This window comes from Trematomus bernacchii, unplaced genomic scaffold, assembly GCF_902827165.1.
Source record: "Trematomus bernacchii unplaced genomic scaffold, fTreBer1.1, whole genome shotgun sequence".
Classification (NCBI taxonomy): domain Eukaryota; kingdom Metazoa; phylum Chordata; class Actinopteri; order Perciformes; family Nototheniidae; genus Trematomus; species Trematomus bernacchii.
In genome coordinates, this window is record NW_022987564.1 from 3,930,803 (window position 1) to 3,946,031 (window position 15,229).

A 15,229-nucleotide genomic window follows, 5' to 3' on the forward strand; every position below is an offset into this window, starting at 1 on the left:
AGGTGGTGGTAGGTTGTTGTGTTGACTTTGATTTTTTGTTTTCAGGTTACGGTAAGAGTACGTTAGGTATACACATATACTCTGAAGCCGAGGCCCGATCCCAAGTGACTCCCAACTTGTCTCACTCAGGAGAGGTGAGGAGGTCGAGCTATTTCACTGTGGAGAGACACACACACACACACACACACACACACACACACACACACACACACACACACACAAATATACACAGTCCGTCCCCTTTCACCTCATTTATCACTCCATAAATTGGGCTCTGTCTCTGTCTCAGTGTCTGCAGCTCTAAGAGATGGAGCTGACAGCTAACGGATATTAATGAGACTCATCGACTGAGTCCAACTCCTTTACTCTCAACTGTCTCGCTCCTCTTCTCTCTACTGTGCTCCTTCCTCTCAGTATTTCAATATATCTGCCATGGATAACAACTCAAAACTGTAATGAGAATGATGTCCCAGTGCAATTTAATTGATTATACTTCAATTTGAGCATTAAATAAGTAATAATTAAAGTGGACCTATCATGCTATATTTGAATAATATAGTGTAGGACCATACCTATATAAGGCATATTTATACTTTTTTTTTTTCAAAATACCAAACAGATCATGCATTTTAGCCATGCCTTATTTCGCTCAATTTACATACCATCTACAGGCCTGGCATATGTACTACAGCGTCTCCAGCGCTTTCGAACGGCAATGGCCGTGGCTGTCTCCTCCTGATTGGTGGAGTTGGCCCAATAGCCGTAGCGCCACTGTCCTGACGTCAGGACAGTGTTCAAATCTGGATCAGTTTTTATCAGATCCGTTGCAGCCCCTTTTTTAGAGATTTGGGTATGGAGGAAAATAGAGAGGGTTGTGTTTTCTGACACTTGGTGAGTTCCCTGGAACACCGGGGACACATATTCATGTCTAAAAGACGTACAAAAGTGCATTTTGTATGATAGGTCCCCTTTAAGTAAAGATATATATACAAAAAAGCAAAGCTGTATGTGCAATTAATTTGTATGTTTTTGTAACCTATCATATGTATTTGGCTTGTTTGGTTCCATTAGTTTACAGTTAGTTTCCATAAAAAAGGCTTGTTTACCATTAGTGCAGTCGTACAGTAATTGCCTTTAATCCTTGGGTTACTCCTTGCACTTACCGCGTCTATATTGCATAGATTGGGAGTAATTATTCAAAATGTACACACACCTTTGGATTTGTGATCAAATTGACTATTTGTGGTATTTCAACTACTATGTATTGCATGAGGACTGTGTTGTGTCGACCTTCCCAGAGACTGCAGATGAAAACTAGCAGGAAGCCAAATCTTTACTATTTTAAATGTTTTTGTACGTATTACCCAACAAACCTTTTCTTTAAACTATTGTTTTTTCACAAGTGCTAAATAAATAACTTCTTGTGTATTGCAGGATTGTAGCAGCACTGTGATTCTGCCAAATATCTCTGGCGCCACCTGATGGAGATTTGAGGTAAATGCACTCTCTGACTTCAGGCTTTAATTTGTCAGGTTTACATTTTCTACACCACTAAATAAATATGTCTACAGCTCAGTGCACTGAAATACTTCGACATTTATGAACATTTGGATTTGTTTCCAAATGAATAAATGAAATAGGTTTTGTTAAATGCAATTACAAAATATGCTTTATGTGACATTTTAAATAAAAAAGGCACTGCAGCTGATTTAAAAGTTTGTGATCTTTTTCCAATCCTGATTTTTAAAGCTAATGATTGAAGTCAACTTTATGCAGCACAAAAGCTCTCACACATGAACACGTTAAATCTGTCTCTGACAATGTGGCAGAAAGCAATCCTTATGAGCTTGTTGTAGAATTTAAACACTGTGGGTAGAAAGTTTTTCAAGCATTTTGTGGGTGGCTACAGCATGGCACAACGCTTTCCCCATTGTAGTCGACTGTACTGTGAGAGTAGTAGAAAGGACAGCTTTGAACCAATGCAGCAAAACACTTCTATATGTAAAGATATAACCACTGTGGGGGAAACTTCTGAAGCAATTGGAGTCAGGACTCAGAGAGACACGAGGAGAGCTGGAGCTTTGATGGCAAACACTGAACGGTTTATTTGGAGCTTCGGCCGGAGAATTCACAAGACATGTCACGGGCCATGAGTTGACCACACAGTTGAGATGCCACAATCAATTCTGAAGAACTCTTTCTGCAGCTCGATGTTTTAACTAGTTCGGAGTGTAATAATCAACATTCTTTATCAGTGAGACTAAACAATTCTGGACCCTGAATCTAACTAGAGCTCTCGTCCATAGAAAAGAATGTGTGTGAACAGTAAACTATCTCATGTCAGCTTGTGCTCCGTCATAGACTGGCAACAACAATGCGCCCAAGCTGCTCCTCCTTAAGAGAGATAGCAGCAATACCCAAGGCCGTAGAACTATGCCGTGGGAAAGGAGACAGTGAGAGGAGAACATGATGAACTGTGTCGAAGGTTGAATACCTAAGCAAATGATTCCCTAACAACCACCATCATCCATTTATTACAATATCCAGATATGAAGAATGTTACACTGTGACTGCTTTCTTTAGCACCTGTTTCCAAGAAATTACGGTTTATGAAAAAACACGTTTATTGTTGAAGAAATTGAATAACTCAACAATGTACACTCAACAAACATGGATGACACAATTCAGCACAAACATGATCATTAACAAGAATGTTGTCTTGTTTCACTGGCGTAAAAAAAATGTTCTTCCATAAATGTAGTCTCTGTGTCATGTCAACAAAAAAAACCATCAAAAAAAGGTGGAAAAAGTAAAAATCAGTATCTGTATTTTGTAGAGTAATCCTTGGGAGACACCACCAGACCTCGTCCTTTTCTCGCTCCACGGTAAACTGTTTCCACAATGTCAATCATCTCCTGCTTGTCCTCCATCGTCCAGTTAATCTTGTTATTGTTGCCGGTGCCCAAATCAATCATGATGTGTTTGTTCCTGTAGAGACACAAACATTAAGTTCTCAATGACAGGCAGGACCGGACACGAGAAGGTCTTCAAACAGCAACCTGGTTCTTCTAAATCAGATTATTATACAAGGGTTTTATTGATTTTTACATGAAAGCCATTGAGCGCTCACCTAAAGAAGAACATGACGGTGCAGGGGTCGTACAACTCGTACATCTTGTTGAAGTCGGGCACTTCTGTGATGTCCACCAGGTAGATGACGGCAAAATTCTTCACCTGTCAGGAAATACATATGTAGAATATTAATAAAACAGCAAACCATTATTATGAACAGCAAACATTACAGGCTGAACAACACAACGAGGGAAGGCTAGTTACTTGATTTATCTAAATATTTCTCTTTGACTAATGTTTTTGTTTACAAATGGAAGCAATTCATTTTCCAGTTCACAGTAGCATAATGAAATATTAAACTATCATCATAAAACAGCAAAGTATTACAGGCTGAGCAGCACAACGGATTTACGCTATTTACAATATGGATCAGAATACTTCTCCTAGACTATTGTTTTTTTGTTTGTTTACAAATAACAGCATCTGCTTTGCCAGTTCACAATTTAATACATGTCATATTTGTATATGACATGTTATTTACATTACAATGGCTACCTGATAACACTCATGTCATCAGCTCGTCTTTATCAGGAACAGGCAAATCAGAACAGGCCTCCCTTCACTGACTCCCTGTACGTTTTAAGATTGATTTAAAGATGTTATTGTTCGCTTACTACTCACTAAATGGGCTAGCTCTAACCTTTCTCTGACCCTTTACATCAAGGTCCCATTTAGGTCACTCAGGTCTGCTGACATGTGGGTTGTCCCAAAATCACATTTAAAGCACATTGGGAGAGCAAGACTTTGCAGTTGTAGCCCCCCAAACTGGAATGAGTTACTGAAAAGTACACTGACCATGCTTTAAAATCCCATCTCAAAATAGCATCTTTTATCCTAGACTTTGAATTTAGTAAGCGTTGCCTTATTGCTTTTATTATTTTACTGTCTTTTAAGCAGGTATTTGTCTGTTGAGTGTTGTTTTAATGTTATTTTGTTTCTTAAATGTAGAGCACCTTGGTCAACCATCTTAGTTTAATCAATGTAAACTAGTGTATGAACTAGTGCTTAACATACTGTTCGTGGACTGCTACAAACCTCTTTTACCTCACCTTTTTAGTGCACTGATAAAAATAATGGGCATGTCTTTACATTACATTACATGTCATTTGTTAGACGCTTTTATCCAAAGCGACTTACATACATTCAGTACTGTGGACAATCCCCACAGGAGCAATTTGGGGTGAAGTGTCTTGCCCGGGGATACAATGACTGCAGTGGGACTCGAACTTGCAATCCTCTGATTCGAAGTCCAGCACACTACCCACTGAGCCACAGCCTCCCTATGTCTAAATATGCTTTCAAAAGAGCATAAGTTACAGCTTTGAGACATGATTGCTCTGCCTCAGCTTTTTAACATCTGTATAGCTTTGAGCAGCATGTCCTGAAAACAGTCTCCAAACTGCTGACTGAGAGGAAGACAACCCCAACATAAGGCACAGTAATGGGAATCTGTAATCTGCAATAAACCGCCAAGAGCAGTGATTACCGAGATGAACATGGTGATGAATCTTCACATCCCTTCAGAGGACAACATCAATCTGCACTAGAAAATATATAAAGCATCCCAGGAAAGGACCCTTGTATGATGTTCACTTCACTACCTTGAAAAATGTATATGATTTTCAGCTGAGGTCAAGTCGAACTAGAGTCTGTAACTCTCCTGTTGGAGCTAAAAGGCTGAATATTTAATAACCACCAAGGATTTGGAAAGGTTTAATTATACAGTTGATCTGAAATAGTATCCTAGTTTTTGGCCGTGTAGAATAAACTATTCCTTGCAAATAAATCTTTTTTTTTACCAACATTTACCCCAACTAACAAAAGGAAATGCAAGGTTCCTGAGCAGACGGCACCTTGTATAGCAGCCTCTGCCTGAGTATCAATGTGTGTCAGGTTAATGCTAACGTGTTCAACAGTGCTTTGAGGGGTCGCAAAGACTCAGAAAGCTGATCATAACTGTTGTTCGGTTTCAGATCTATTCACTTACACTTTGAGAGTAAACATTAGTGTATAGTAAAACACAATACATTTGACTGAAATACAAAGTTTAAATCTGAATTAAAAACATCTTGCTTGATTTTTTGTTGCCATTTTCGTGCTACTTTATGATACGGATACAATGCTGTCTCTATAGAAAGCTGTTACAGCAGATCATCGTCACTGGATTAAAGTAACTACGTTTATTTACTCAACTACGGTACTTCAGTACAATTTTGAAGGTACTTTACTTGAGTATTTCAATGTTCTGCTACGTTGTATTTCTACTCAACTCTAGAGGTAAATCTTGCACTTTTACTCCGCTACATGTATCTCACCTTTAGTTTCTTTGTAGATTTGGATTAATGATGTGAAATTCAAACAACGTATAAATCAGACTTTAGTTCCACCTGGAGTAAATTCACCAGCTACCCTGCAGTATACAAAGTCATTAAAACTAGCTGCACCTTTAGCAGCTTTGATAACACTTTAATGATCAATAACTACAATCAAAACATAAATATATTTTTCTCAAATGTGCCAATCTGCACAATGACTACTTTTACTTTTGGTTAATTTAATATATTTTGATCCTAATACTTTTGTACTTTTACTTGAGTAACATTTTGATTGCAGGACTCTGGTACTTCTACTTTTTTGGACAATCTGCACAAATACAATTTTGCACTAATGTACATTCTCAACTATTGAAGTGACCGTTATTTTGCATATATTGATTGTTGTGTTTTTATTTAGGTCTTAATGTGTGCATATGTAAAAATGTGTCTTTGATTCTGTGTATATAAGATATACATATTTGCACACATATTTGTATATACATTTGTTTTTATATTCGGGATTTGGGGAAACGGTATTTCGATCTCTGTCTGTACACACAAACTGGAAGATTGACAATAAAGTTGACTTTGACTTGACTTTTTACTCAAGTACAAGATCTGAGTACTTCTCCCACCCCTGTGTGTGATTGATTGATTGATTGATTGATTGATTGATTGATTGAAAAGTTTATTAACAGCTTGTATATTGGGTACAGTACAGTACAGCTCAAAACATACAATTGTTAAGGGGATGCAGACCAGAGAAAGACTTTCGTCTTGTTTACATCAGGGTCCCCCATTTCCAATTCATCATATCGCTATTGATCATGGAAAAACAGGAGAGGGGCTACTACTATTTTTAAAAGGTTGAATAGGACACTGGACAAACCTTTTCTGCAATGCTGTAGAGAACCTCGTCCATCTTCATGCAGGTCGGGTCCCAGTCGTGTCCGAAGCGGATCACCAACACCCGGTCCTCTTCAGACAGGATGGCTTGGTCGACCTGCCAGCCATTGTGGAGATGTGGTAGCATGTACGACATCTTGATCCTTAGGTGTCGATTCCCACGCTGACAAAACAAATGTATCTTTAGCTTTACTTAATCAGAGGGCAGTGAGAGTAACTTTAAGTTTACATTCAGCTGTGAATGCAGATTTCTGCTCGTAGTTTGAGATGTGCAGTTAGCATGCTAGCTAGTTAGCTTGAATGGACGTAAGCCAAAGTAAAGTCTAGAAGGGGAAATAATTAAGCTTTACTAGTTAGATAGGAATGTAAAATGTTGATGCGGAAAAGCCTTACCTTAAATTGAAAGGGAATTCGTATTTAAACGATGCTTGTTGGGTCTTATTTTACACAAAAACCCGTTAGTAATTGCTGCCGCTGTGTGTACCTTTTCGTAAACGTTGTGTGTGTGCGCACCGCGTCATCAACAACGTGAACGCAACGTGATTACGTCACGCGTATGTATGCTTTTGTTTTAGTTTTTTCTGTCGTACAGTAACTGGAACATTTAAAAGTACATTCATACACAAATTATGGTTTGTTTTTAAAAACGTTCACAATGAGGAGTCGGTCTCATTAGATAAGTAAAACAAAAAGTTCATCTATTTTTTTTAATTACTAACTCACAAAGAAAGAGAAATGAAAACCATCACTAGGCATGGTAATTGATTTAAATCCAAATCAGGAATGTTTTGGGTACTTTACTCACTTCAAACATTCTTGACCAAGGCCATACTTAAATAAATGTGGCAAACAGACTGACAGACTTTTTTTCTCTAAGCTATACAGTGAACACCCTCATCTGTTTTATAACCAAATATAGACACAGTTATACTGAGTTATTATCTCTGCAGCACCTTAAGTAAATTAAAAGCTGAACATTCCTCAGACAAACAGGACACATGATCCAGTTTATCCCCAACATGCTCACTTGAGTCATCACTTATCTTCACTGCCGTCTCTCAGTGATAGAAATTGAGAGATCAGCTGTCTTGGTTTACAAATGTAAAGTTTAAAGATGTAGTAGAAATTCTTTCATGATTTCATGTCTTCAAGGGACATTTCAAAACTGTTGACTGTCTGTGTAAACATTATTTCCGGAAGTATAGACCCTAAAAATATATATCTTTTAAAAAAGAAATGATTGTCTAATTTCCCTTCTGCATCTTCCTCCTATTTCCATTCATCTCGGTCGGTGAAAATGCATCTGTTCGCGGGATAACTCATTACCATTACATGTAGATAAATTATTAAAATATTTAATAGTATATAGAGTACAGAGACACAAAGACAAAACATGTATTGTTGTGCAATTCATTACAGTACAAATAGAAAGTACAACGGACAAACGTTTAAAGGTTATATGAAAAACATTCCAGTCTATGACATAGCAGCATATTATGGCACTCCTTAGAGTATAAATCAACATTAGATATGTTTTATCTTTATTTCCACCACGCAACTACACAATCACGTTACTCTGGTTCTGAATGGACGAATGATTGACAAATTTAGACTACTCGGCGTTAGTCTATTTTGGTCTAGGACACTTGATTGTTTAACGAGAAATGATTTCGCCATCTTCACAATAAAATTACGATCTGTTTTCTAAATACCATCAACACTGTAATCATCCCTTAAAGCTGACAAAGGCATTCTTTAGATTCTGAATGGCTGTTTTTTCACATTGCACAACATCAGCCTTCAGATCAAGTTTGAACGGTCTCTCGTTACAAGTCTCTGCTGAAAAGAGACATAACTCTTGCACCAGGTTGGTTATACAAGTCCTCTCTGCTATAAAACCACACCCTGTTCAGCAAAAAAAGTTCAGATCCAAGTATGCATGAACCGACTTTATGCCAGCAGGTGGCATTAGGAACATTCACATATTTTCTGGAGCCAAAACGACTCTACCAGTGGTTCTTTGAACGTCCCACGACGTCTAGAGGAAAATATCCAAAGTCCATCGCTGTTCCACGAGGCAATTATGAAAAATCCTGTGCACATTAATGTCTAACAATCCCTGAGGAGCGCAGAAGCTCGGCTGAACAGACAGTGTTGGGTTGAGGTCAGGGCACAGGAGACTGAAACTGGACTCCTGCAGCTCCTAGTCGGAGGGATGCTCCGGGCACGAGCGATTCACCTGAAACCACTCGTCTATACACCTGAAACACAAACAGGAGAGGTTTGTGTCTTGTGTGATCAAAATAAGTTAAAGAACACATAGGCCTGTCAAGATAACAGATTTTATCGTGATATATGTTGTGTATTTCTGCCCAGAATTGGAATTAATTAGATTTTTGTCATTTAATATACATTCTTTCAAAGAACAATTTACTTTTGATTCTCAAGAATATTCCAACATTTTTTAAATATCCTAGTGAATAAATAATCTGCCAAATGCAAAATTATTACTTGAGATAAATAAATAAACGTTTTACTTATATTCAAGTCGTTCTGGTCCTCAAGACACATGCTGGTGCATATTTTCAGATATTGTATTAATTGAACTACAACCTTTTCTTGAAACAATGCTTCTCTATCCACCTGTATTTTATCTTTGGTATTTTTTAATAAAAATATGTATGTCAGTGCCTTGCACAAAAGTAAAAAAAATAGCTCAGAGAGAGTGCATTCTTGCTTAACTAATAGTTTAATATTTTTTGAAATACGCTTGTTTTTCTCTCCAAAAGACTCATACCACGTGTAGGAGCCGAAAATGCTTAGTTACCCTCTGTTTATTGTTTTTTGGTATCATTATTGTTTTCACAGCACACATTCGTAATTGGTCACTAACATGCAATAGTAACATGGGAGTGGTTTATTGTATTTAGAACACCTGTTGTCAGGGTTTGTAGAAAAGGCAAAGAGCATGGGCTAGGTTCAGACATATTCTGTTGACCGTTGGTCCCGTTTTAGTTATTGTTTTTTTTTCATTATGAAACATCGCTAAACTATAACTTTGGTACAGACTTTATACTTCAAAATCAAAGTGATGAGCCTAACTCTAAGCGACTATTCAGTGGGAGATTAGTCACCTCACCACTCTCATGTTTGTATGCTATCAATGAAGCTCTGGTATCATGATTTTGTTTACAGTTGGTGCATTTGTCAACCTATTCCCAACCACAATCTGCTTATTTATGTGTGTGTGTGTGTGTGTGTGTGTGTGTGTGTGTGTGTGTGTGTGTGTGTGTGTGTGTGTGTGTGTGTGTGTGTGTGTGTGTGTGTGTGTGTGTGTGTGTGTGTGTGTGTGTGTGTTACCCTTTATGGTAGATGCAGAGGCAGGGCAGCCTGGCGATGGTTTCTCCCAGCTCCATCTCGTCTAAACAGATGGCACATTCCCCAGAGTCTCTGGACAGGATGTCCTCTGAGCAAGACAATACGGACAGACTGAGCAAACTGAGAAAAAGAGCTTCCTCGCACACCAAATCACGCATCAGATGTTTCAGTAACATAATCTTGCACAACCATCTGTTTAACCTTTGGTACCAGACTGTCTGTCTGTGCCCACATGAAAACTGGTATCACTGTCAGTGTTGTGGTGATTAAATATGCAGCCACTAGTGGGAATAGATTGTAATATTTAGAACGTAGTTTCACTTTTTAATATACTTTTCTCTAATGGTATATTTGGTGTGTTCAATATACTTTGGTGTCACATGTTTATGTGCATATTTAGCTATGACCAGCCTTAGTGTCAACACCTGAAGCAAAGGAGTGACTGTTTTTAGCTGCTTCATGCAAAGATGTTAAAAATGACTCATGCAGGAGAGGTAAGGTAGACTTTAAAAAACACTTCTGTATGCCTGTGGTAAGCTAGGAAACACTGTGCAGTCTGTGAGCTGCATGTACTGCATTTATCAGTAACATGCATGTTGCAGTGGGTGTGTGCAAGTCTCTGCACATGCAACAACACTTGGAAATTAGGAGAAATCTATTCTTGTTTGTATAAATGCACCACTGTGAAGCCTGAAATGTCTCTACTTGCAGAGAGTGTGTGTGTGGTGACTGACTTGTGAATGTATGCAGACAAGATGTGTGCCTTTCCTGTGTGTGCACATGAAAGTGTGAGCACACTGATGGGGTGTGTCAATATACAGCTGCATATCTGCTTGCTGCACTCTCTAACATCTTGCAGGTGCAATTTTGTGGGAAATGTGTTGTTTTTACAAGTTTACCTATACACTTTTATTTCAAGACTTTGTGAATGACTATTTCTTCATGATCCAGTAAAATAAATAATAAGACCTAGCATTGTATTTGAAGAAGGGAAGCAAATGACAGTGCAGCAGAGTAGATAAATACCCTTTTTATGGAATTAAGTGATTAATTCAGGAACATGTAGCTCTACTCTATGCAGCCTTATACAGTACGTTTACTTCATTGCATTGAAGAGGTAGATACCGTCCTTTCTCCTTCAATACATTTATTTGACAGCTATAGTTAATAGTTACCTTGTAAAGTTAATATTTTACGTTAACAAGACTATCCCACCATGTCCACTAACTTTCTGCACGTCAACCCGTCTACCTTCAACTATACTATACAATTGAAGTAAAATAGTTTAAATGTATTTTTAAAACATCTGATAATTCTATAAAAAATGTTGTATTGTATTGTAATTGGTTGAACTACCCAACAGAAAATAAAGTAGTTAGAGGTCCATGTCAACCACTTGAACCATTTTAATCCAACTCCCAAAGTAATGTGTTAAAATATGTAAAAATAAATATTAAGATAAAATAAGATCATCAGTGGTTCCTGAAGTGGGGGATTTAAAGATAAATACGAGGGGTCACAAGATGTTTTTTTAAAAGAGAAAACAAACATATCTATTATTTAAATGCATGTTGACTTTTCCACCATTTTCTTTGTTGGTTTCCCTGTAAAATACTGTATATCGAGAGTATTTTCAGCGCATTGTTAATCTTTTAAATAAAACAATATATGGAGGAAAAAGACTCAGGACTTTTGCTTTCAGCTTAAGTTGACCTGGAATTGTTTTAACTCTGAAAAAGGCAATTACCCTCCATCAGAAGTACTTGCATGAGTTGAAATTGAGTATATTAACATAGTACTGGAACTTAAACTTAAGTAAAGGATCATAATAATGGACATCTATAGTCCTGGCGTCATTTTTTACCACTCTGACTGTTCACTTGCATGTGTTCTTTTGCATGTCTATTTTTATAAAATAATATATGCACATAATTAGCTGTGCCAACACCAGCTCCTTCCACTTTACGACTCCCCCATGCCCTCTTGCACTTTCCCGCTTAGTTCCTTACTGTTGTAGGTGAGCCGTGTTTTGCTGAAACACATGAGCAGGTGTTTCTCTATTTCATCCGACGCCATAAACTTGGAGCAAACAGGACAGTGGAATCCTGTGGAGGAAAACACAAAGACAAGACCATGAGCACCCAGATGTCTCCGATACGTTTTTATTGATATGTAAACAACAGAGAGAGAGGGCGTGGGACAGTTGTGGATAGGATTGATCTTACGCAGACCTGCATGACCTCATACCTCCAGGCACTACATATCTAACCGTCTGCTTTAAGTAATCGGTTACAATCTGCTTACCTAATCATAAAATCATCCTGTTTATAAACTAAGTGCAAACATTTCCTGGAGAGAGGTCTTAATATTCAAATTAACAATCTATTCATAATTGAACCCACATACACAAAGCTTTATAGGCCAGGAGCTGCTTGACCTGAGATAAACTAGCCTCCTATTTGCCCTTTTTCCACTCAGTCAAGATAGGGGACAACAAATGTGTTATCTCGTTGCCTGATGTGAACCTCATGTTTGAGTAATTTGTTTTCGGACACAATGACAGGCCTGCAGGGTCTCAATCACAAGACTCTGAGGAGCAAAGGTTATTGATGATCTTATTAATGATTTACTTCCTCATTTGGGAAATTACCTGTGGCCAGTGATCAAAAGGAAGGGGAGTATTCAGATGTAGATTTATTGACCACGTTATGAAACACAAGGAAACTGGAGCATTTACGAGAACTGATTTAAGGATTCAGTAAACACTAGTGAGATATTTAGTTAAGAAGTGTTTGTTGATAAAAAATAATATGGATGCTGGAGTGCTGAAACCGTATTAGTCTTATTTTGTGTTGTGGTCTGGTCTAGAGACACAACACCGGTTGAGAAACAGCTAGACTTGCAGATTCAGGAAGTCTGTGTGTGTGTGTGTGTTTTGTGTGTGTGTCAGGCAATGTGTAACCAGCAGGAAGCTCTTATCTGCTGACCTACATAATGCACTCTTCCTTCTCAGTGAAAAACAGGCCAGTTTTTGCGAGACAGAGAAGAGAGTAACGGCAGTACAGTACAGCTGAACCACCTGTGGCTTCAATAAAAGTGCAGAGGTGCTAAACAAAGGGCTCAGTCATCAGACTGCTATTACCATATGCCTGGTATCATATGTCAAATGGAAAAATACTAAGTGATTTTGACAGCAATTGTGACATCTTGTCACAAAAATGTATGATATCCTACAAGAACTTACATGTTGACTCTGAACTAATACTGAGTGCAATGAAATGAAAAATTACAGTTAAGCAACATGTGTGGAAAAAAATGGCCGTTGGGGAGATAAGAACAAAGTGTACCAAAGAGAACAGACATCCTTGCTCTTCTCTTTTTCTGTATACCACATTCATCTGAGGGTCTGTGGGGTTTGGACTGTCAACGCAAGACATTTAAAGACATCATCATGGCCTTTGAGAAAATGGCATGGCATTTTTCGAAATATTTTCTGACATTTTGTTTAACCAAACTATTGTTATAAACCATAACCCCCAGATTAATTGCTAATTAAAACAACTAGTTAGTTGGATTCCCAGCACTATTGTGTCTCTACTTACTGTAACACATAAAGCGTACTTCAGGAACAATAAGGAAACAAGGAAATTAGAAAGTGTCATAAAGGCACTGAGTAGCAAATGGTATCACTGGGATGGCTTTGTTTGTACATTGTGGAGTCACTGTTAGGACTTTGTCTAGAGCTGCCCTCTCTTATGGTCGACAATTGTTTGTTATTCAGTCATATTTGTTCTTTTTTTGTATTGCTTTCTTCAGACTTCTTTTCAATAAACTTTTAGGCACATCTTTGGTAAACAAAAATATCAAACTGATTCTTCTGCACGACTCTTTGTGGAGTTTTCATCTCAGCAGATTAAATCAACTAATCGATAGTCCCAGAATAATACGAATTTCTTGTCGATATTCGGTCCAATCTTACCTCCCAGCAGGCGAGGGGACAGGTGAGCCGGGAGAGAGCCGACCAGCAACCTGTGGCCCTCCGGAGACAGCTCGCCTTCCTCGTCACCATCCGGGCCATCGAGGCTCTGATTGAGAACATGCGACCCTGACCTGCCACTGGTCGGAATACTGAGTCCGGAGCTGGTTGGACCCCCACTTGTGTATCGGATCCGAGGGCCATCTGGTCCATTAGTGTACCTAAACCCAGCGATTCTGCCTCCTCCGCTGGAGTTTCCAGATGGGAGATCAGAGCTGGAATAAGCCCGAGTTCTGCCATCAAATACCGGGTTGCTCTGTTTGGCCCCCATGCTGTGTCAGTCTCACCTCCACAGGTTGTGTGTGCGATTTAAAGTGTTTAGCCACGAGACATGGTGACTTCTGAAACACTGACAGCAACAAAGGAAATAAAGCCGAGTATGTGCACAACAACAAAGGCGAGGTGATCCAACATGTTAAAGTTTCACGTTGAGCCTTGTGCGTAAAGTGCGCAATCACTTACGCATAACTTAATTTCCAAATGGTTGTTTTTTTTTCTTAGCAGAGCCCTTCCCTTTTTTTTTTCTTCCAACAATGGAAAAAATGTCTTCAGATAAAAGCCTTCAGTTGCTCCACTTCAGACTAGCGCATCAGAGCAAGTGCCCCACAGTTCGTCTGGTTAACATTTGTTTTTGTGCTCAACTGTGGCCGTCTGGAAAGAAAAATAAAAGCAGGGATTGCCCTCCTCCCCCAGTGAAGCAGCTCCATCAAACTACACGTAGTTAACCGGGACATTATACACTCGCCTTCAAAGTAAAAGCAGTGAACACACCACTTGTGCAAAACATGTGTTTACAAACTGTAAAAGTAAATGTTATAGTGAAATAAATTCCATGTTTTTAAAATATCATACATCAAATAATACATCAGTGTATTATTTAAAACCATAAACTACTTCCTACTAGTTAGACCTAAAGTGTCTTCAGCCACCTATTATCACAAGATGTTAGATACAAAAGAAAAGCCTGGCATATTTAGGTTAAAAAAATCCCCTTTTACTTAATGCTCTGTAGACAATGAGTCTTTAACACTACAATACATTGTCACAAAGGAGTTTAAATATTCTGTTTTCCTTAAATGCCCCTTTGTGCTCTGACTGAATGTGACTGAAATTACTGAAACTTAAAAAATAATAACTAGAGACTTTTGAGGGTTGTCTGATTATTCTCACAAAAAGTGGAACATTTAATGGTCAGTTCATCCAAAAATTAACAAACTATAACATGAATTGCACAAGGACTTCTTCCACGAGAGATGTGTAAAATATTGTTCTATGTGATTTATGTCTTTTAAAAGTCCTCTGCAGATATAGATACACATCTTCAATAGGCTACAGTTTGCTAGTCTAGTATTTTGCTTTTGTAAGTAGTTCAGAAAAAGCTACCACCTTTTTAGCAGATACAATGTGTGCTTTTACTTTGAAGGCCTTCCTGTAGCTTCCTGTCTGCAGTAACCCGTCTCCA

General features: G+C 38.3%; 2 protein-coding genes across 2 annotated transcripts; both read right to left on the reverse strand.

The window, feature by feature from the left end:
- Nucleotides 1-2,606: 2,606 nt before the first annotated feature.
- Nucleotides 2,607-6,894, reverse strand: txnl4a (thioredoxin-like 4A). The gene is made up of 4 exons (XM_034125511.1): nt 6,747-6,894; nt 6,337-6,516; nt 3,131-3,234; nt 2,607-2,988 (listed from the first exon to the last, which is right to left on the reverse strand). The coding sequence occupies exons 2-4, from the start codon at nt 6,487-6,489 to the stop codon at nt 2,817-2,819; spliced, it is 429 nt and encodes a 142-aa protein (XP_033981402.1). The 5' UTR covers nt 6,490-6,516; nt 6,747-6,894; the 3' UTR covers nt 2,607-2,816.
- An 838-nt stretch (nt 6,895-7,732) lies between these two features.
- On the reverse strand, nt 7,733-14,431 carry LOC117478180 (E3 ubiquitin-protein ligase ZNRF2-like). Its single transcript, XM_034125118.1, has 4 exons — nt 13,711-14,431; nt 11,741-11,836; nt 9,714-9,819; nt 7,733-8,614 (listed from the first exon to the last, which is right to left on the reverse strand). Exons 1-4 carry the CDS (start codon nt 14,036-14,038, stop codon nt 8,557-8,559), a joined length of 588 nt encoding a protein of 195 aa, XP_033981009.1. The 5' UTR covers nt 14,039-14,431; the 3' UTR covers nt 7,733-8,556.
- Between the last annotated feature and the right edge of the window lie 798 nt (nt 14,432-15,229).

Excerpts from the sequence above, each read along its gene's own strand:
- txnl4a (XM_034125511.1), bottom strand. The coding sequence starts at position 6,489 with ATGTCGTACATGCTACCACATCTCCACAATGGCTGGCAGGTCGACCAA. Across the intron at positions 3,235-6,336 it reads TCTACAGCATTGCAGAAAAG|GTGAAGAATTTTGCCGTCAT; the intron begins GTTTGTCCAGTG and ends ATTTCCTGACAG. Across the intron at positions 2,989-3,130 it reads ACCGTCATGTTCTTCTTTAG|GAACAAACACATCATGATTG; the intron begins GTGAGCGCTCAA and ends GTGTCTCTACAG.
- LOC117478180 (XM_034125118.1), bottom strand. The coding sequence starts at position 14,038 with ATGGGGGCCAAACAGAGCAACCCGGTATTTGATGGCAGAACTCGGGCT. Across the intron at positions 9,820-11,740 it reads AACACGGCTCACCTACAACA|AGGACATCCTGTCCAGAGAC; the intron begins GTAAGGAACTAA and ends TGTCTTGCTCAG. Across the intron at positions 8,615-9,713 it reads CTCTGCATCTACCATAAAGG|GTGTATAGACGAGTGGTTTC; the intron begins GTAACACACACA and ends TTTGTGTTTCAG.